General features: G+C 36.8%; 2 protein-coding genes across 2 annotated transcripts; one reads left to right on the plus strand and one right to left on the minus strand.

Moving 5' to 3' along the window:
* Nucleotides 1-1,335: 1,335 nt before the first annotated feature.
* pdcd2 (programmed cell death 2) lies at nucleotides 1,336-5,842 on the minus strand. Its single transcript, XM_030131228.1, has 8 exons — nucleotides 5,525-5,842; nucleotides 5,087-5,195; nucleotides 4,701-4,757; nucleotides 4,331-4,519; nucleotides 2,622-2,786; nucleotides 2,418-2,518; nucleotides 2,197-2,310; nucleotides 1,336-1,822 (listed from the first exon to the last, which is right to left on the minus strand). The coding sequence occupies exons 1-8, from the start codon at nucleotides 5,702-5,704 to the stop codon at nucleotides 1,652-1,654; spliced, it is 1,086 nt and encodes a 361-aa protein (XP_029987088.1). The 5' UTR covers nucleotides 5,705-5,842; the 3' UTR covers nucleotides 1,336-1,651.
* Nucleotides 5,843-8,250: 2,408 nt separating this feature from the next.
* rhoua (ras homolog family member Ua) lies at nucleotides 8,251-18,760 on the plus strand. The gene is made up of 4 exons (XM_030131236.1): nucleotides 8,251-8,844; nucleotides 12,267-12,325; nucleotides 13,404-13,592; nucleotides 14,643-18,760. The coding sequence occupies exons 1-4, from the start codon at nucleotides 8,574-8,576 to the stop codon at nucleotides 14,925-14,927; spliced, it is 804 nt and encodes a 267-aa protein (XP_029987096.1). The 5' UTR covers nucleotides 8,251-8,573; the 3' UTR covers nucleotides 14,928-18,760.
* Nucleotides 18,761-20,208: the final 1,448 nt, after the last annotated feature.

A 20,208-nucleotide genomic window follows, 5' to 3' on the forward strand; every position in this document is an offset into this window, starting at 1 on the left:
AACAGACACAGGAATGGAATGGCTGTCATACATGCACACATGCTGATTTCTGAGGAAATAGTGTTCTCTTAATTTTTTCCAGAGCTGTATATCCTTCACACACACATTAGTGGCTCAGAAAGTTCTGTATATATTTATAACATGTTTGCTTACAGGAGAAAAGCCTGTTGCAGAGTGTGTTTCTGTTGGGTTCAGGATTGGCTTTCAGTGACAGACTAAAACCATTGCTGTCACAGGTGTCGGCCCATTATCGTATCAAACCACATTGGACTGACACTGTTATAGCTGTGACTGGATCAGCCTGAATGAGGAAATGTGTTTCAATGCAGTGCCAGACTGATCAGTCCGATTCCCAGGTCAGTCTAACACATCTCAATAATCTAAGGGTAATTTATCAATAACCATGTAAAAAAAGCTAAAATCAGAAGTGATGTCTAAGTATTTTAATTGTTTTGAGGATACAAATGTCAGACTTTCAAACTTCCTTATGCAACAATAAGGCACAATGTCATATTTTTACAACTTTTCATACTAGGAATGGAATGAACCCAGTACATTTTTTCAGAAGAAATATTACAAAATGGATAATAGGTTTGTAATTGTTCTTAATTGTCCTACTCTCATAGCCTGACCTATCTTCAGGTCTGCTGATGCTGCAGGTAACTCTAGTGGGAGGGGAAAACTCAGGTGTTTGAATAGTTTGTATTTCTTTCAAGACATCATGGTTAATTTGGGTGGCGGTAATCTCAGGAGACACCGACAGTGGGAGAAGTTGTTCTGATGGATCATTAGCATGTGGAAAATATGCTGTGAAGCGACATTGCATGAAAAGACACATTGCTTTGTCAAAACTGTTCAGCATGCACTGCTCAGATGAACACAGGTACCTGGAGGGAGGAGAATGCCGACTGAAGTACTTGCCCAATGACCCACGTTCATCTTGTCAGCCATACAGACTATTGGGGGCGGTCATGGCTCAGATGGTAGAGCGGGTCGTCCAATAACCGAAGGCTTGGTGGTTCAAATCCCGCTCTGTCCATGTGCTGTTGTGTCCTTGGGCAAAATACTTCACCCTCCTTGCCTCCAGTGCTGCTACTCACACTGATGTATGACTGCGTATGAATGTTTGGTGGTGGTCAGAGGGGCCGTAGGCGCAGATTGGCAGCCACAACTCTGTCAGTCTGCCCCAGGGCAGCTGTGGCTACAAATGTAGTTTACCACTACCAGAGTGAGAATGTGAGAGCGAATGAATAATGGATCCACTGTACGCGCTTTGAGTATGCATTCATAGAAAAGCACTATATAAATCTAATCCATTATTATTATCATTAGGAGATAAATGTAATAAACATATAGAAGAGCCACTGTCTGTCGAAACCATGACAGTCAAAGTGATACTAAGTGTATCAAGTGATCTAAGTGTGGTGAAACAGATGTCTCACATTCAGACTGAATGCAGTATCTACTGTCCAAAAGGACCCTTGAGCTCAATGATTCAACAAACAAAGGTTTTCATAATAAGTATTCACAAACCCTTTACAAAAGCATTATGTTATAAATGTGTCTTAACCTTTGCACTCCATGTTTCCTCACTGCTCACTCCAGATTCCCGAAGTATTTGAACAAAGTCTTTGACCAATAGACACTATGATCAAATCTGTGTCTGTTGGTCAGAGCTGAAGTCTTGTTTCCAGATAAACTCTGGGCTGTACTGGTCGTCATGGTTACAGCTGACTGAGCATGTATAGATAGCGAGTGTCCCCCAGTCGATACTGGCTCCTGTGGAGTCAACACACAGACTGTTCAACAGCTGAGGCATCACCTAGAGACGAAGCAGACAGCATACACTGTTACTGTAAAGCCTTCATTCACAATGATATTCAACTATGTCATAGATTTTGTTTATGATTATGATGATTATTATTATTATTATTGTTGGTACATGTTTTATCAGATTTTTTTTCCCCATGTTATATCACATTTATTATGCCTAGTAACAGTTTATTTACTTTATCACATTTACTTGAACTGCTTCTGTTACGATTTTGTTCACATACTGCCTAACACATTTTCTGCTAGTGGGATTAACAGTGGTCCCTGTACTGTTTTGTAAATTGCTTTGCAGATGTATAGCTGAGTCAAGTGGATGTTTATTACTACGACCAACCCCACATCAGTTGCTAACAATATCATTACCTGAAACTCAAAGATCCTCTTAGCACCACAGGGGCATTGTGGGATATCCTGATCTGAAGGGATGTGCTGAGCAGAGACCCACAAAGGAGAACCCCCTCTACTGTAGCGCACCACCTAAACAGGACACAACCAAAAGGAAAAATCTATAAAGAAGTGACTGATGCCATATTTTCATATTTTCACAAAAAGCTCAGGTGTGTGCAGTTCATTATATGTTTCACCTGGTGTGGTTCTGGGGCGATTCTCTTCTTAAATCGCTGAAACACTTTGTTGTCTGCAGTCTCGTGCATCGCCATCTCCTCCAGGTCTGTCTCAGTCATGGCTAAGTGAAAAAACAAGTGAGTTCAGATAAGCACATGTTGAATTACTTTAATTTTATATTTAAATGACTAATGACCAGTTATCAGACAGATTTTTAAGCTTACTTTCAGCTAAAGAGGGTCCATTGCCACCACTCTGAGCAATGGCTCCTTCCTCCTTTGCATCTTTCTCCTCCTCCTCGTCTTCCTTTTCTTCTTCTTCCTCCTCAGGCTCTGTGACCAGCTCAGACTCAGGGAACAGCAGAGGAGAGGCCGCAATAGTGGACACTCCTGTACAGACAGACAGAAAAGTAGAGAGTGTAGTAAACTTTGAAATTACTGATAATGTTAGCAGTAACTCAATGCACAATCTTTCAATGTAAACACTTCAGTTCAGCTGAGGAGAGAAAAAAAAAAGTCAAAAACGTCAAATTCACAAACTGTCCTGTGATGAATAAAATGATGAGTTAATTACACTGGTCAACAACAAATTTATTGTTTAAGTTTTTTGAGCTGATTTAGGATAATTTTGGTGTGCTGAATCCAAAAATCTCATTAATTTTGCTCAATCAGGTCAACTTTCTGAACTATGCTACATATTGGCTTTTGAACATTTTTGCTTACATTTATGGGCATTTTCACATCATATGATACAAAATTCTTTCATATTTCTTGCAATAAAGGAGTTCTGAAGATTTGACTTTTGCCAATTTATGATTGTTTTTTTTAATATTACAGGTGAATGAAATGGCTTCGACTAGAAGATCTTGCAAAAATAAGCCTGACGTATTCTGCTACATCTGCGGTGAATACGCCATTGTACCTAACAGGAATCCTGTTCGAAAATGATTTTTTTTCTCTTAAAACCTATTTTGGGTGAGAACTATATAAAAAATCAGCTGATAAAGTCACAAAAATGTAATCAATTTTGTGAGAGGATCAAATTTTTCAAAATCAAATTAGCAAAAAAAACCTGACCTGATTGAGAAAAACAGATGTCATTTTTGGATTTAGCGGTGCAAAATGGTCCTAATTCAGTTGAAAAAACCTACACAACTTGCAAAAAAACATTTTTTTGTAACCCCGTGTTATCTTCAGCAGAAAGTGACTATGGTCTGCTCAAAAAATCATTAGATCTTGCCAAGTCACATTATGTGTTAACCCATAAAGACCAAACATCCACCACCGACCAAAAGCATCTACTGATCTAAATGGTTTAATACCACTTCATCAACTAATCCTATCAATTCATGTAAAAAATTGGTGTAAAATGCAGTTTGTCATCTTTTCATGGTCATCCGATATGACCCATTTGGACGTTCAGAGGTTCTGTAGTTACTGTGGAAACAATGTCATCTTCTTAAGCATTGATTCACCAGTAAAATCAATGACAGTGGATGGACACACTTGATTTTTTGTTCAGTTAATGACAGATTTCACTGAAAAAGTCACTTTCTCTACAGTTTTCTCTGTTTTTACATAATGATCGTCAACTTTAAGCTGATCTTTTATGAACATTTTCATGATCAGTAAATTAAATGCAGGAAAATGTCTGATTTATACTGATAAAATGCAAAAGAACAGAATATGATAATAGATGGTAATAAATCACTTAAAAAAAGGTTAGATATAGAGAAAATTTCATTTGGGAACTGGCACAAAAGTAGCACTGGGTCTTTATGTGTTAATTATTCATATGCATCTGAAATGTTGTATTTTGTAAAAACGAAACAAAAAAAACCCCAGTCATAATAGTCAGTTTAAATTTAGAACAATAATGACAAGGATAAGGAGTAACTGGTAGGTCAGCTCTTTCACATGCCATTTCCTCACACCTTGGCTACAGCACTCCCTCTTGTGTGCATGTTTCCAGTGTATCGTCTGATGGTGTTTCCCACAGTAGGTCACACTGTGACAGCGGGAGCAGGATTTGTTACCGGGGCAACCGCAAACCCAGCACAGTTTGACTCCAGATACTGGCAGCACAGTCTGGTCCGGGTCAGGATCAGCAGGGGGTTCATCCTCTGGAGACAGTAAGAAAAAAATTACCACTAAATGCATGGTCCATATGACTTTGAAGTGTGTAGCTAGAAATGAATGAATCTCAGCACCAAAGGAAAACACAAATATGCAGGAATATCATCTGCTGAAGATACTATGACATTATGAGACATGTAGTGATCTTTACAAATGAAATGAACTAACCCGGTGGAGGGTCATAAGGGTAGAAGTCATTCTTTCTAGTTAGCTGACTTCGGAAAACTGGAGGAAAAAGGGAGAAAAGCGTGAAACATGATGCTGTTAAATCAATGCAAAAGTAGAGGCGTGAGATAAAACAACATCATGTATGAGAATATAAACCAACAATCAAACAGGATAAGATTCAATTTTTTTTTTTTAAATTAAAATTTAAAATTAAAAGGGACAAGCATCACATAATAGCAAGTCTATAAAAGTGTGTTTTAAGAAGTGACTTAAAAGAAAAGAAAGGCAAAGTTGAAACAACAGACTGAAAATCTGTTATGAGTTGTCAGGACCAGTAATCTGGAAAAACAAACACAAAATAGAGGAAGAAATGATGCTCCAGATACCTTTAATACAGCTACTGTCGTTACGTGTATAGCACTCAGGTGTTTTGCAGCAGAAGAGAAAGAGAGTTCTGTGGAAACATCTGTCCTGTCCAGAGATCGGTGCATAAACCTGCAGCAGAGATGAACAGAGGACACAATGACAACAGTTTCAACTCAGTTTCAGACATTAAACTGGTCAGAATTTATGTATTATTATTAGTATTGTTATTTATCCATGTCAAATAAGAAATAAACTAGATATGCAAGTGTGAATATCCAATATTTATTCTATTTTCGTTGTAACTGTGCCATGTTTCAAACTATACAACGAAATGTAACTTTTTCTCACAAATACTCTTCGATTTATTTGAAGTGCTGTATGACAGACGTTTATTATATAAGTTTGAATGAATAATCATTGTGAGTAAGAGGACATGGCCGTCTCCTTTTCATGCTAACCTGCAGCAGGAAGGCCAACGGCAGGCCGCAGATCGGACACTCCAGCCCCGTCGGTGAGGGCAGGCCTACTTGACTGAGCCACGCCGGTTTCCCTCCGACTTTACTAGGGAACTGCGGAGACCGAAGCCGCCACGGTTCCGCCTCCTCCAAGAAACCGAGAACAACCTCCGCCGAAGACATGTCTGAAGTGGTAGAGACAAAAACAGACTGGCTAAGGTAGTTTTAATCTGTTATACGGTTAATTATAACACTTTTCGCTATGATAATTTGTAAATACACTGGTAAATCTAGCAAAACATAAAACATGTGCAACTGAAGTCCGACTGTGAAACTGTCCGTGATGAAACATGGACGAGACATCATTAGTTCCGACCTCTTTTTATTTTGAGCCACATTATAAATACTATGTGGCGATGGATAAATTGAAAATACTAGTTAAAATCTCTCAAAAAATATGATATTCATTAACTTAATTTGAGTGTGCAGACCATGGGGCTGAAGCACACCATACCATAGATATAGTTAAGCGTAACCATATCTCTATATCCAGGGGTGCAGCCATGGATGGATTTAGGGCACCATAGGGAAAATATCACTTTTGTCCCCATCACTTCAATTTCACATACCCTAAAAATATAATACCGTGCAGGTATGGGTCAATTTTCTCCTTACAATAAGTTTCACAATTTTGTTCAAGACCAGTGAGAAAGGGGCGGGCCATCTTTTAGCCAATATTTTAATAATATTTTTAATGAAAACATCTATTTATTTATTATTTATTCTTACATACAATATGCATTTACTTTTTAGATTAAATTACCCCCCCACCCCCACCCCCCAAAAAAGAAAGAAAACAAAACAAACCTAATCTAAACATATCTATCTCAACAATTTTTTTTTAAAATTTTGACTTTTTGTTAAAAAAAAAAAAAAAAAAAAAAAAGACTAATGTTCTGTTATTTTCCAGGGCCCCCTGTCATCATCACTTTTCTCTCCAGTATGGTGTCCCTGACTATATCAATATACAAACTGATATAGAGGTATCAACTTGTATATAAACTGATACCTGTGTCTTTACATATACAGAGTTTATATGTGTATAAAGTTTCTTTTTAAAAAAAAATATTTTATTTTTCTCACCTTTTTTAAATCATATTTTGTATTTATTATTTACTAAAGAGACAACAACTGCCGGCAAAGAATTCCTTGAATGTGTTTACTTACATACTTTGTAAATAAAGCTGACTCTTATTTTAATATGGAAAAAAAATTCTAATGTGAAAACATTTTTTGCCACAAGATGGCGCAAATAGTTCAATGAGTAGCAGTTGATTCTTTATAGACTGGTTATTAGTGCATGGAGACATGTTGAACATGAGGTATGACAGCATACATGTACAAGGTAAAAACAAATGAATGTCATATAACATTAAGAAAGAAGTGAATATTGTTGCTTTAATAAAGTAACATGACAAAACAAAAGTACTGACACACACAACAGAGGTCAGTCAAATGAAAAATGAGTGAAATAATAAAAACTAAATTAAAATAAGAGAAACAAAGGTCAGATGAAGTAGTAAACTAACTATGAAAACATAATTTATAAAGAGTTGAATTGTTTTTATACTCCTACAGTGTTACAGAGATCTGTGGGCAGAACTAACTCCAATGGTTCAAGGTTTAGACATATAAACTTGTTTTATGTCTAACATTGTGATTTTAAAGCACTATTAAAACATGTCCTGCAGTTTAAAGCAAAGTAAACTATAAAGACTCTTGAAACTCTAAAAACAATTTTTAAAAAAAAAGTTCAACAATGATAATGCTGGTAGCCTGTGATGCACTTCTCTGTTTAATTTTACACTATTAAAGAGTTAAATATGAACTACTATAATGTTGATTTTAACACTTCAGTAGTGGTTCCCATATCCTCCTGAGATCCAGCAGTGCATTTTATTGTCCTCTGTAGGGAACTATGAGTTTCAAAGCTTCACTTAAAATAAAGAAAAAGCTTTTTAAAAAAATGCTAATGCTAATGCTATCCATAAAAAAATGTCTGAAAACAACTGTTGCATCATGCTGTTTACAATCAAGGCAATTATTTAACATAAAATAGCCAAAAAACTTTTACTTTCCTGGATAAAAACACCAGGTAAGTGTTGATTTTAACTCTGAGGGTGTTAAAATTGTTTTAAAGTTTGCAGTGTATTCAACAAAGATAAAACACAATAAAACTAATAATGATGGTAAAACAGTAAACAGCAGTTTTCCGGTTAAAATGAAGTTTTATATATGTTTTCAGTGGCTTTGTCTGGAATTTGAAGTCTTTAATTCTTGAGGTTTATTTTCGTGGGTTGTTGGTGGAGTGATTTTTTTTTTTTTTAAATAATAAATCTTTATTGAAAATATATATGCACACATGCAACATTGAAATTCTGAGCAAACATCAAGATGTCAAAAAGAAAAATCGTCCAAACAAATAAATTAACATAATGCAAGGGCTTACAGACACACACACAAAAAAAAAACAAAAAAAAAAACTTGAAATAAAATACAACAGAGAGAAAATTCATTCCATTTTAAGGAGTTGTTTATAAGTGTTTGTGTTTTTTTTGCAGTGAGTGGACATATTTTTTCGAAATCTGTCATAAAGACTTAAAAATGTGGGAGTGTTTAGTCATATTTGCTTTAGTGTATGTGGAGTGTCAGTGCGTCTCCGTGGATGTGTGATGTCATCTGAGTGGATCTGGGATGGGTCTGTCCACTCCACTTCACTCCACACCGGACGGACACGGCGTTACACGGACAACTTCCACTCAGTCTCTGTGTTTTATTCCACGTCCCGGTGTCATGTGGGTTCAGTGGGCTTGGATCGGAGTTGTGATGTGTAAACAACAAACCCAACTTTAGTGGCTGAACCATGGAAAGTAAGAGGAGGCGAAAACTCCCGTGTCCGTGGTCGAATCGCTCGGTAACCCGGCAGATAACGGAAGAATGGACGGACTGAAAACTGGCCCACGCCGGGACTGAACCTCCACCCCGGGGCTCCATGTCCCCCTCCTCCCCGTTCCAGATGCCTCCGCAGGGGGACGGGGGCTACTCGGTGTCTTCTGCTCCGCCGGTTCCTCCGAGGAGGGTCCGGGGCTCCGGCAGGACGCGGAGGTCCGGGGGAGGGTCAGCGGGAGCCGGAGCGACGGAGAGGCGGGTGAAGTGTGTGCTGGTGGGGGACGGAGCCGTGGGGAAGACCAGCCTGGTGGTCAGCTACACCACCAACGGATACCCCACCGAGTATGTCCCCACGGCGTTTGACAACTTTTCAGGTAAAGAATGAGAATGAACCAGTTTGATCCATATTTGGAGACACTTAGAATAAACACTGACCACTATAAACTATCCCAAATGTCTAAAACTACTGTACTGATGGTTTTAGAACACTTACATCAAGATTTTTCCTCTTATACCTGTACTGCAATTTTAATTTTTTCCAATACTTCATCTGAATCTACAGACTGTTGTTATTAAAAGTCAATCAAATCAATACCTGGAGACATTGACCATAATAAACAAGCACCATTTGTGTAAAACTGTTGTACTGATGGTTTTAGTCAACTTTAATCAAGATTTTCCCTCTTATACCTGTACTGCAATTTTTATTTTTATTTTTACAGCATTTAATCTAAATCTACAGGCTGTTGTCATTTAAAGTCAATCAAATCAATACCTGGAGACATTGACCATAATAAACAAGGACCATTTGTCGAAAACTGCTGTACTGATGGTTTTAGTCAACTTTAATCAAAATTTTCCCTCTTATACCTGTACTGCAATTTTTATTTTTTACAATATTTCATCTGAATCTACAGACTGTTGTCATTAAAAGTCAATCAAATCAATACCTGGAGACACTGACCATAATAAACAAGCACCATTTGTCTAAAACTGTTGTACTGATGGTTTTAGAACACTTACATCAAGATTTTCCTTCTTATAGCTGTACTGCAATTTTTATTTTATTTTTTTTACAATATTTAATCTGAATCTACAGACTGTTGTCATTAAAAGTCAATCAAATCAATACCTGGAGACACTGACCATAATAAACAAGCACCATTTGTCTAAAACTGTTGTACTGATGGTTTTAGAACACTTACATCAAGATTTTCCCTCTTATACCTATGCTGCAATTTTTATTTATTTATTTTTTTACAATATTTAATCTGAATCTACAGGCTGTTGTCATTAAAAGTCAATCAAATCAATACCTGGAGACATTGGCCATAATAAACAAGCACCATTTGTCTATAACTACTGTACTGATGGTTTTAGAACACTTTCATCAAGATTTTTCCTCTTATATCTATACTGCAATTTTTATTTTTTCCAATATTTCATCTGAATCTACAGACTGTCGTCATTAAAAGTCAATCAAATCAATATCTGGAGACACTGGCCATAATAAACAAGCACCATTTGTCTAAAACTGTTGTACTGATGGTTTTAGTCAACTTTAATCAAGATTTTCCTCTTATACTTATGCACAAATACACAACTTTTTACTACATTTAACCCATAAAGACCCGGCACTACTTTTATGGCAGTTCCCAAATGAATTTTTCTTTCTATTTAACCTTTCTTAAGTGATTTATCACCATTTATTGTACTATCATCCTCAGTATTGTGCATTTTTCACTGTAAAACATTTATTTTCTTATATTTAATTTGCTATATTTTATTTAGATATTCATGAAAACTCTCAGTAAAATTCAATGTTATTATATCAGAAACAGAGAAAACAAAAGAAAAAGTGACTTTTTCATTAAAGATATCAGTAAGAGAGCGCAAAAACAAATATCTCCATCCACTATCATTGATCCAACTCTCTGGGTTTTACTGGGGAATCAATGTTGTAGAAGATGACAGTGTTTCTATGTTCACTACATCCAGATGAGTCATATCTGATGACCATGAAAAAATGACAAACTGTATTGTACACCAATTATTTACATGTATTGATAGGATTAATGGATCAACAGGTATAAAATATTTTAAATTAGTAGATGCTGTTGGTCCCTGGTGGTTGTTTGGGTCTTTATGGGTTAATATGAATCTACTCATTGTTTCTTAGGATCATGTCTCTGCCTCAAAGAATTGCAGTTGTTTTTATCACAGTCTATCTGAACCTTCTTCATATGCCCTACAACAGATCATAACATGTTACTATAACACTGAATTAGTCTGATACTGATACAAAGGATGATTATTATTTGCTGTTTCATTGTTGTCACAAAAAAAAAAAAAAAAAAAAAAACTGACCATAATAAAACAAGTCACCAACATGTAAAACTACCATACTGATGATTTTAGACAACTTTAATAAAGATTTTTACTCTTAGTCTTGTATTCACACACAGTGCACCTTTTCACCACAATTCATCTGAATCTACTTAAGTTTTCCTGTATCTCTAGTTTAATATTATAATGTTGGCTCATGTCTCTAATTCAAAGTGTTGCAGCTTTTTTTTATAGTTTGTCTGAATCTTTATGCAACAGATCATAACATATCAATACACGAGTGTCAGTTCAGTTCACATACAGCCCAATTTGATCTCCAGGCCAATAAAAAAATAGCATATTTTATAAATAATATCAAGTCCAAGTTTTTCTTTGTTTTAGTGCAAAAAAAGACAGTTACAGTTTGAAAATATTTTCCTTTACAAACTATCCTTTCATAAGAAATTTGAATAACCTGAACAACCACAAACAACCTGACATTTCTTAAGAAAAATATGTCACAACTTATCATTTACACATGTGCGTTACAACTAACAGATCACAGTGGATCTACAAAGGCACAAAGCATTTACTAACAGGCATCTGGAACTGAAACATATAGTATTTAACTTTATAATCAAAACAACTTGTCAACACTCAGTTACACCCTTTACTGTCTTCTGTGTAGTTTTTGCACTTTGTAAATGCATCCTGTGGGCCAGAGTGAACCCTTTGGAGGAACAGTTTTGATCCGCTGGCCATATGTTTCACACCCCTGTATTAACCCTTAAAGACCCAGTGCTACTTCTGTGGCAGTCCCTAATTGAATTTTTTCTCTATTTCTACCATTCTTATCTGATTTATCACCAATTATTTTTTTTTATATATAATATTATTCTCTGTATTTTGCATTTTTGGTGTAAATCATGTTTTTTCCTATGTTCAATTCACAGATCATGTCGATGTTCATGAAAAATCAGAGTAAATTAAAAGTTAATTATATCAAAACAGAGAAAAATGAAGAAATAGTTACTTTTTCAGTAAAGACATTGCTAACTGAATGTAAAAACAAGTATCTCCATCCACTGTCGTTGATCCAACTCCATGGGTTTTACTGGTGAATCAATGTTGTAGAAGATGACGGTGTTTACACGTTCACTACGGAGCCTCTGAACGACCAAATGGGTCATATCTGATGACCATGAAAAGATGACAAACTGCATTTTACACCAATTATTTGCATGTATTGATCAGATTAGTGGATCAACAGTTATTTAACAGTTTAGATCTGTAGATGGTTTGTGTTGTCGGTGGCTATTTGGGTCTCTATGGGTTAATATAACATTGAATCTGTCTGATAATGATACAAAAAATAAATATTATTCCCTGTTTCATTGTTCTTACTAACAGTCATTTGTACATTTGTCGTTGCTGAGTCCCTGATGGTCTGTGTGTGTTTTGACTTGTATAGCGGTGGTATCAGTGGATGGGCAGCCAGTCAAACTACAACTCTGTGACACAGCTGGACAGGTTAGTGAGCTCATCACACACACACACACACACACACACACACACACACACACACACACACACACACACACACACACACACACACACACGCACACACACACACACGCAAACGGAGCTGTAGTATTTCCTGTTGTTGTTTTATTGTGCCAGAAACAATCCCTCTGACGGGGGAGGACGCAAAGAGAGAACAATCTTTGTTTCTTTCTTTATGAACCAAAGTGAAATAGAGAAGAGGCATAAATTCTCCACAGAAAACAATAATAAAGAAAGGCTGTTGTCTCCTCTTTTTCCTTTTACCACCATTAGTAGTGTTTCTATGAACTGACACTGTACTTTATCTGTGTTTAGTTTATCATCTATGTTGGAATCGTTCAGTTCCTGTCCAGGAACCTGCCTATGTCTGGTGTGGTCTTTCCTTGGAAAAATGATCTGGCACACAGGAAGAGATGCATTTCATATCTCTGTCAGCAGCCGTCCTTTGTTATGAACAGATTGAAGCTGCTTTAGTTACTATATTTTCTGTGGAACAAATCATGGGATGGTCGTTAAAAGTCATAAAGCAAACCAAGAACAAGTAACAAAGTAAATGTATGGTGTGTAAGCAAAGTCAGTGAATGAGTGTGTGGTTATCGAAGGTCAGTAGCACAGAGAAGAGAGGAATGTGTTCACTCGGTAGCACTAAATACACATTCTTTCATCTATAATTATTAATTAAAGTGGGCTGGTTTCATATACAGAGACTGCAGCTAAGCCTTAGACCTAACTAATCATCAGACTTTAGATACACTGTTGCCTATAAAGTTGGAATCAAGTATATTTACCTCTTCTCATGAAATGATTGTGACTGTGTGATTTATTCTGGACAGATAAAGTGAAACCTGGATTCAGTATGAGTTCATTGCACTTGGTCAAATGTGATTACTGATGTGTATAAATAGGAATAAAAAGAAGAATGTGTCTCAAAACAAAATTATTCCAACTTTACGGGCAACAGTGTAGATGCCTAAATGTATCTATGGTATAAATAATAGTAATAGTTTTATGGGGACATCTGTTGCTTCATCTTCTGTTTTTCTAGGATGAGTTTGACAAGCTGCGACCTCTGTGCTACACCAGTGCCGATGTGTTCCTGCTCTGCTTCAGTGTTGTCAGCCCAGCATCTTTCCAGAATGTTCCAGAGAAATGGGTTCCAGAGATCCGGCGACATACCCCCTTTGCTCCACTTGTCCTGGTTGGGACCCAGTGTGACCTCAGAGAAGATGTCAAGGTGTGTTTGTAACATTTTAAGACAGTTTTTTTCCACATTTAAGGACCCAAAAGCCACACTGATCTCCAATGCATCAGTATTTACGGACAGATCTTAGGCATCATTATTTTCTCTTTGGTGAAATTACTTATTAACTCTTAAAACAATGCAGGTTTCGCACAGGAACATCCTTTCCCATATTTATTTGTGGCATTTTTCTTGAATCATAATATTTTTGTTGAATAGAACAGCTGAGTATACTTTAGAGAGACAGATGATCAGGAAAAAGACACATAAATCACAGGCTCAAATATTAAACATATTACATGATTATAGGAAACACAAATAGGGTTCTTATTGTTTTATATGTAACTTTATATTTTACCAATAGAAACAAAATATATGAATTTATAAAACCAGTAAAGAGATCAAAATATGCAATAAGTTAATATAGGATAAAAATGTCAAATTGAATCCATGACCTTTATCACACACAACCTTAAACTTAGAGTTAAAACCTGTGTCAGACTGACTAATCTGTGATGATGGTCATCAACACAGTGGTTAACATTCTATGAAAAAAAGTTCATGATCTGCATGTTTGGAAAATCTACAGTGAGTTTCAGAGTAGTTGCTTTTGTCTCATTCTTTGTGACTGGCTTATTGTTCATGTATATACTCAAACTAAAACTCACCTCTGTTCTGGACTCCAGAACTTTAATAATCTAGTCTAGACATTGTTTTTCCAAAGTTGCCAGTGTTTTAATGCTTTGAGGCTATGTTCACACTGCAAGCCTTGGTAATCAGTTCAGACTTGAACTGACTGATTGAATTGCTCTCAGATCAACTGTTTTCTTTCTTTCTGGCTTAATATTTGTAAAAAAAAAATCTTCATGGCTGACATAATTTTCACATGTATAAAGGATTGATCTGCTTTTACTGCATGAAAACTTTGTAGGGTATCTATCAAACACATATAAAAATGAAGAAAAAACCTGCACCAATGAATATGGAAACAGGAGACAATATCAGTGCTAAAAAGTACCTAAAATGGTGTTTCCTGGTCTTTAGGTTCTCATTGACCTGGCTAAGTACCGGGAGCGACCCGTGGACCCGGTGGACGCCAAGGACTGTGCAATGGAGATTGGTGCTGTTGCTTACATTGAGTGCTCTTCCCTCACCCAAAAAAATCTGAAGGAAGTGTTTGACACGGCCATACTGGCCAGCCTGCAGAACCACAGCTCCCATAAGCATCCAAGAGGGAAACAAAAGCGACGAAAGAAGCAGAGGCAGACACCAGACAAAATGAGGAGTCTGTCGAAGTCATGGTGGAAAAGGTACTGCTGTGTGGCTTAGAGTCGATCCTGGGTTTGTGATTCATTCTGGGTTTTTCTCTAAAGGAATCTGAGGCTGAGCTGGACCAGAACCAAAATGAGACTGAGATCATGGATCTAAAACATTTATAAGTTTGAAGATGGGTTTTGTCTCGTCATGGATAAGATTTACTACTGAGCCCTTTGTCCTAGAGTAAACTGAGAAGCATTCTGGGAGGATTTGGTCCTCTTCTTCTTCCTACTACAGGAGGTACTTGTACTTCTATGTCAGAGAGAATTAAACTGGTCTGAACCAGGTACTGGACCAGCAGAAGAACCTCCCCATCACAGTGGATGTGAAGTTGTTTGTCCTACGAGATTAGACTGATGCAGATATTAGCTGGACATTTAATCTTCTTGTCTGTTGTAACAGTCTGGACTAAACTGGAATTTGTGTTTAGTCTGGTCTTTTGATGAAAGCCTCTTGGTGATTTACTGTATGTAACCCTGTTCTGAATCTGTTGCCATCCGCAGACTTCACTCATTACTGTTTATGACCCAACTGAGACTTCAGTCTGACTTCAGAAAGCTGCCAGAAACAGAGTGACTCTCAGATCTAACCTCATTGTTATTATGAGCGGTGCAGCTCATGTTGAATTTTCCTATTTCATTAGTGAAAATGATTAAAATCACATACAGCACAGACAGGTTTAATTTTAGAGCATTTTTCTCTGCCTGAGGTCCTGGTTGTTCTTAATGATGATTTTATAACATCACATGCAAAGTTTACTCTGGTGCAGTCTTTAAACCTCAGTTTTAGTAAAAAAAGCAAAACAAAAAACAGTAAATTTGTTGTTTTTATCTTGATCTGAAGCGTTTAGGGAATTACCACCGAGCTGCTTCTCCAAGATGACAACAAAACAGATGATAACAAAAATGATGCTGAACATGTTAAGACTGCTCGTAAGTCTATATATTTAAAACACCAGCATTGTTCTGTAACAACAAGCGATCTTTTTTGAGCAGAAACATGATTTTATAGGAGTCACTGACCTACTTTAGATTTCCAATGGTAGCTGTGGTCATTCATGACTCTCATTTGTCCTGATTAATACTGAAGGACTCCACAGTTTGTGGAAAAGAACTTGTATTAATATTGTTCTGTTAAGTGTCTTTGTACTGTGGTTACACTGACTATAACTCTTACAGGAGAACATTTTGTTATTTTAATATTTTCTTTTTACATTTCATTACAATTATATCATATGCTGGTCCTCATAAATGGAATTAAATAGTAGCACACGCCTGCCAGGATCTTGTGTTGGCAGTTGCATGACAGGCAGAAGTATTTATGGATTTCAGATATTTCCACTTGCTGATGTGTGTTTTCTTTAAGTCTCCAGGCGATTAAACAGCTTTTAGCATGAATGCTTAACAGAATTAGATGAGCTACATGCTCTTGGAAGTCGTTAAATTACAGTAAAACAACCTGAATTTGTTTGTGTAGATTTGCAGCAAGAAAATGATTCAGAGCAAAAAAGATGAGTTTTGTTTTTCAAGCTTACATTTGTGTTTCTAAAACTGTGAAGTTTTACCTATTTAGTGAAAACTTAGTTATGAACCATAGCTTGATTCATCCTGTCCGTTCACCAGTGTTTGTTTTACTTTACATGTCTATGAACTTTATTATATTGGTATAATGGTTCATCTTTGATTTTCTACAATTCTGTTTCTTCCATCAGTGGATATATCTGCTGTTTTCCTGTCAGCCCAGGAGTAAAGAGATTGAGCTATAATGTTGTAAAGCAGATATAAAAATTCTGACTGTTATACAAAATGTGTTACAGCTCAACTACCACGCCTTCTTTTGTACATTGAAGTTACTAAACCAGAAACAAAACTCAGTGATATAGTTTTTCTCTACATCTGAGTGACTCTGTGCAGTGATCGATAAAAAGTTGCAACCAGGTTACATATTGTAATGAATTAAAAGCAGCTCAGACTTGTGAATTCACTTCTGATGGTGGAAATATCTTTGTGTTTGTCAGTGTAAAATAGCTGTCAGTCCAGTGGTAAAGCTTAGGGTGAAACCGTGCTGATTTTACACAGCTACAGATGATTTCCTGTAGAAGGTAAATAATGCATTTCATTGTTTTACTGGTGTGAAATGTCTTGAGCTGAGGTGTGCTCCTAAATCCAGTTTTTGCCAAGAAATTTTCATCATGTAGAAAAAAAATCTAAATTGAATCACTGTTTGAGGTTCATGATGATGCAGTGCAGGTCAATGCAAACGTACATAACTGTGTCAAAACTTAAATCATGTATCATAAATATCATAATTTCATGATTATGCTGACTTCTGTGGAACATTTTTTATGCTGTTAATAAATAACTCTCTTTTACTCTTTATTTTTATGACTAATCAACTTTGGTATCTACTAAAAGTGTCCCAAACTAACATTATTTAGAGTGATATTTTCTGATCCAAATCTGAAGTCTGCACTCTACCTGACCTCAACCTGGTGGAACATGTTGCGTTTAGGCCTGAGTGTAAAGCTGTGGTTCCTGGTTCGAGGGCTGGGCGTGTGTGGAGCTGGCTTTTTGTGTGCTGGTTTTCTTCTAAAGATGTTACAACAGTGAGTGAATGGGCTCACTATGTCCATGCTTTTACTCTTGATAGCAAATGCATTGTTTCTCACTTGGAAACAGACATAATCAGTTGCTTGTCTCGCAGTCAGTGTGCAGTACGGCTGATGGTGGATTTAAGTGGGCTAAAGGTCACGGAGGCGCTCATGAAAGCTGACATTTCCTCTGTAAATCCTTCCTAGTGACATTTTCAACATATAGACATCATTGTGAGTTTCCTATCACAATGAGATTTGCACTTTTTTTACTCTTTACACATCATTTTGAGTGTTTTAAGAATAACTTATAGGTGTGGTCAGAAGTGTGTACTGACCCACTTTATTGTCACTGCAGCAGCAACATTATGTGTCTATAAAAACAGGCCACATTGAGTTTCAGTTCAGTGTTTTAACGTCTTTTTAGAGGTCACAGTGGATTATTGGCACATTATGTCCTATATGACAGATGTATGGCTTTGTAATGTGGAACAGATGGGTCTTTGAAAGTGAACTGCTTTGTCAGAGTAGAGATATGACGGTTGTGGTGCACGTTATGAACAGAGGTGAATGTTAAAGCTGATGTTTTACTGAAGGGAGAAACGTGAATATAAATGTTTTGTAGACAGCTGCAAAAGATATGTCTATAAAAACCTATAGTGTGATTAATTTGGTGTTGGGATAGGTTTCGATACCAAAAGTCGATTGAGTTAATAAATCTTGTACTTGGCACCAGATTACTGTTTTAAGTTTGATTTTCAGCTGGTTTATCAGATATATAGACAAAATCCATCCAGAAACTGATCAGTGATGATTAAATTAAGACGTCGCTGTATGCCAATGAGTAAATCAGTCGACTCCTTTTCCTTTAACTTCCACATGTTGTTAATTGCATCAGAACATCCCATGAGCCACAGTGAGTTTAGACATGGAGCAGACGGCCTGGGGAAGCTGATAGAATAGGACATTTTTGAGATTTAATTATTTTATTGAGTCTGATACCCCCCTGAAGCACACCTGAGCCCACTCACATGGAGCACCAGCTGAGGACTGTTTAGAAAACCAACCAGCTTAGTTTGTGTGAAACAGCACAGTGTTTTCATTTTTACTGCATGAATAAACATTGTAACAGAGAGGACGTTGCTATAATCTGCGCACACTGAACCCTCTGTTTTAACTGAGGATGTCAGTACAACTGAGAAGTGTTTGTACAGAAGTTTTATACCCTGAGAAATAAAGAATATTTGGTATAAGACATGCTGTGATCTGTTGATTTTTAGGCTCAGTGCTCAGTGGTCGGACAGAGAATGTATGTGTGTTTATATTTAACTCCTGAGCAAACGTATTGCTTTACCTCCAGTACATCATAGGAGGCCGTGAGCTGCTTTTCTGATTGTTTTTCTGATGCATATTTGAATCTATCAGATGATTTCTCAAAACCCAACACACAAATGTGCAAAACATACATACATCTTTTGCAAAACATGTCAAACTGTTCTTAAAAAATGTGTTTTTATGTCAATACAGTGCATACAGGCAATCACTTGAACACACACAAACAGTTCTCCCAAGCACTACACAACAGAAGTATAAAAACAAAAGTCAAAAAACATTTGAGGCTTTTTACTTTTTGTAATAAAGTTAACCACAGGTATGCAAATGTGTAAACTCAACACGCTATCAACATAAATAAGGGTAAAATGTTAGATTTTTTTCTCAAACTGGCCTAACTCTCCCAAAACAACAAAAACACTGCAGAGGAAAACAAAAACATTTATGTTAGAAAAAAGAAAAGAAAAACTTGGGCTAAATGTTGCCCTCTTTGTGGGTCTGGGCACAAGATTTCATCCACATTATGCAATAAAACTGTGTGAGTATAAAGCTGTGAGTTGTGTTCACAGTTTAGCTTTAAGTGTGTTAAGATTTAAAAACCACAAATCAGAGGACATGCATTCAGTTTGACATTTGGTTTCAGAGACAGGGTTTAAAGCATCGCTGTTGGTTTTTACACTTTCAGAAAAAAGTGTAAACTGAATGCATGTGTAAAGATTAATACACACAAAAAGAAAAAGAATGCAGTATTTCTAAAGACTCCATGGTGCACATGCCTGAAAAGAAGAAGAACCATGCTTTTAGTCTTCGGTTCAGGAGGAGTTTTCTTTTGTCAAACCGAGGGTCAAAGGTAAAGCCCTGGGAGACAAGCTTGTGATATTAGGTTTCATAAATACTGCTGACTTGACATATAATTACATCACAGTACATTTCCATAGTCGATCCATGTGTGTTTCTGTGTTTCCACCGCCATAATGAATCTCATCTGAAAAGATGCACGTACTGCAGGCGCCTGACTGTTTTTGAGGACAACACATGTGTTTTGTTGGTCGCCGGGCTCCAAACTGAACATGTTTTTACATGTTGTGGTTAAAATAAGGCTTTGGAAGTGCACAGTGTGATCTGTGATAACCAAGTGCAACAACCATGCTGTGTTCAGCTGATGCACATCAGAGGAAAGGCGATGAGATGGGAGCGATGTTTGAGGGCATGGAGAGCACACACCCCAACACACACAAACAAACCGCTCACACACAGATGCCCACAGAAAGTCATCCGACTTCAGACTGGATCTTTGTAAGCAGACTTGCTGCTTCTAGGGCTCCTGGTTATGCAACAGCTTTGTTTTGAAGGCTGTCATGTGACATTTGC

The sequence above is a fragment of the Sphaeramia orbicularis genome, chromosome 3 (genome assembly GCF_902148855.1).
Source record: "Sphaeramia orbicularis chromosome 3, fSphaOr1.1, whole genome shotgun sequence".
NCBI lineage: Eukaryota > Metazoa > Chordata > Actinopteri > Kurtiformes > Apogonidae > Sphaeramia > Sphaeramia orbicularis.

Excerpts from the sequence above, each read along its gene's own strand:
- pdcd2 (XM_030131228.1), bottom strand. The coding sequence starts at position 5,704 with ATGTCTTCGGCGGAGGTTGTTCTCGGTTTCTTGGAGGAGGCGGAACCG. Across the intron at positions 5,196-5,524 it reads CGTTGGCCTTCCTGCTGCAG|GTTTATGCACCGATCTCTGG; the intron begins GTTAGCATGAAA and ends TCTCTGCTGCAG. Across the intron at positions 4,758-5,086 it reads CGACAGTAGCTGTATTAAAG|TTTTCCGAAGTCAGCTAACT; the intron begins GTATCTGGAGCA and ends TTTTTCCTCCAG.
- rhoua (XM_030131236.1), top strand. The coding sequence starts at position 8,574 with ATGTCCCCCTCCTCCCCGTTCCAGATGCCTCCGCAGGGGGACGGGGGC. Across the intron at positions 12,326-13,403 it reads TCTGTGACACAGCTGGACAG|GATGAGTTTGACAAGCTGCG; the intron begins GTTAGTGAGCTC and ends CTGTTTTTCTAG. Across the intron at positions 13,593-14,642 it reads ACCTCAGAGAAGATGTCAAG|GTTCTCATTGACCTGGCTAA; the intron begins GTGTGTTTGTAA and ends CCTGGTCTTTAG.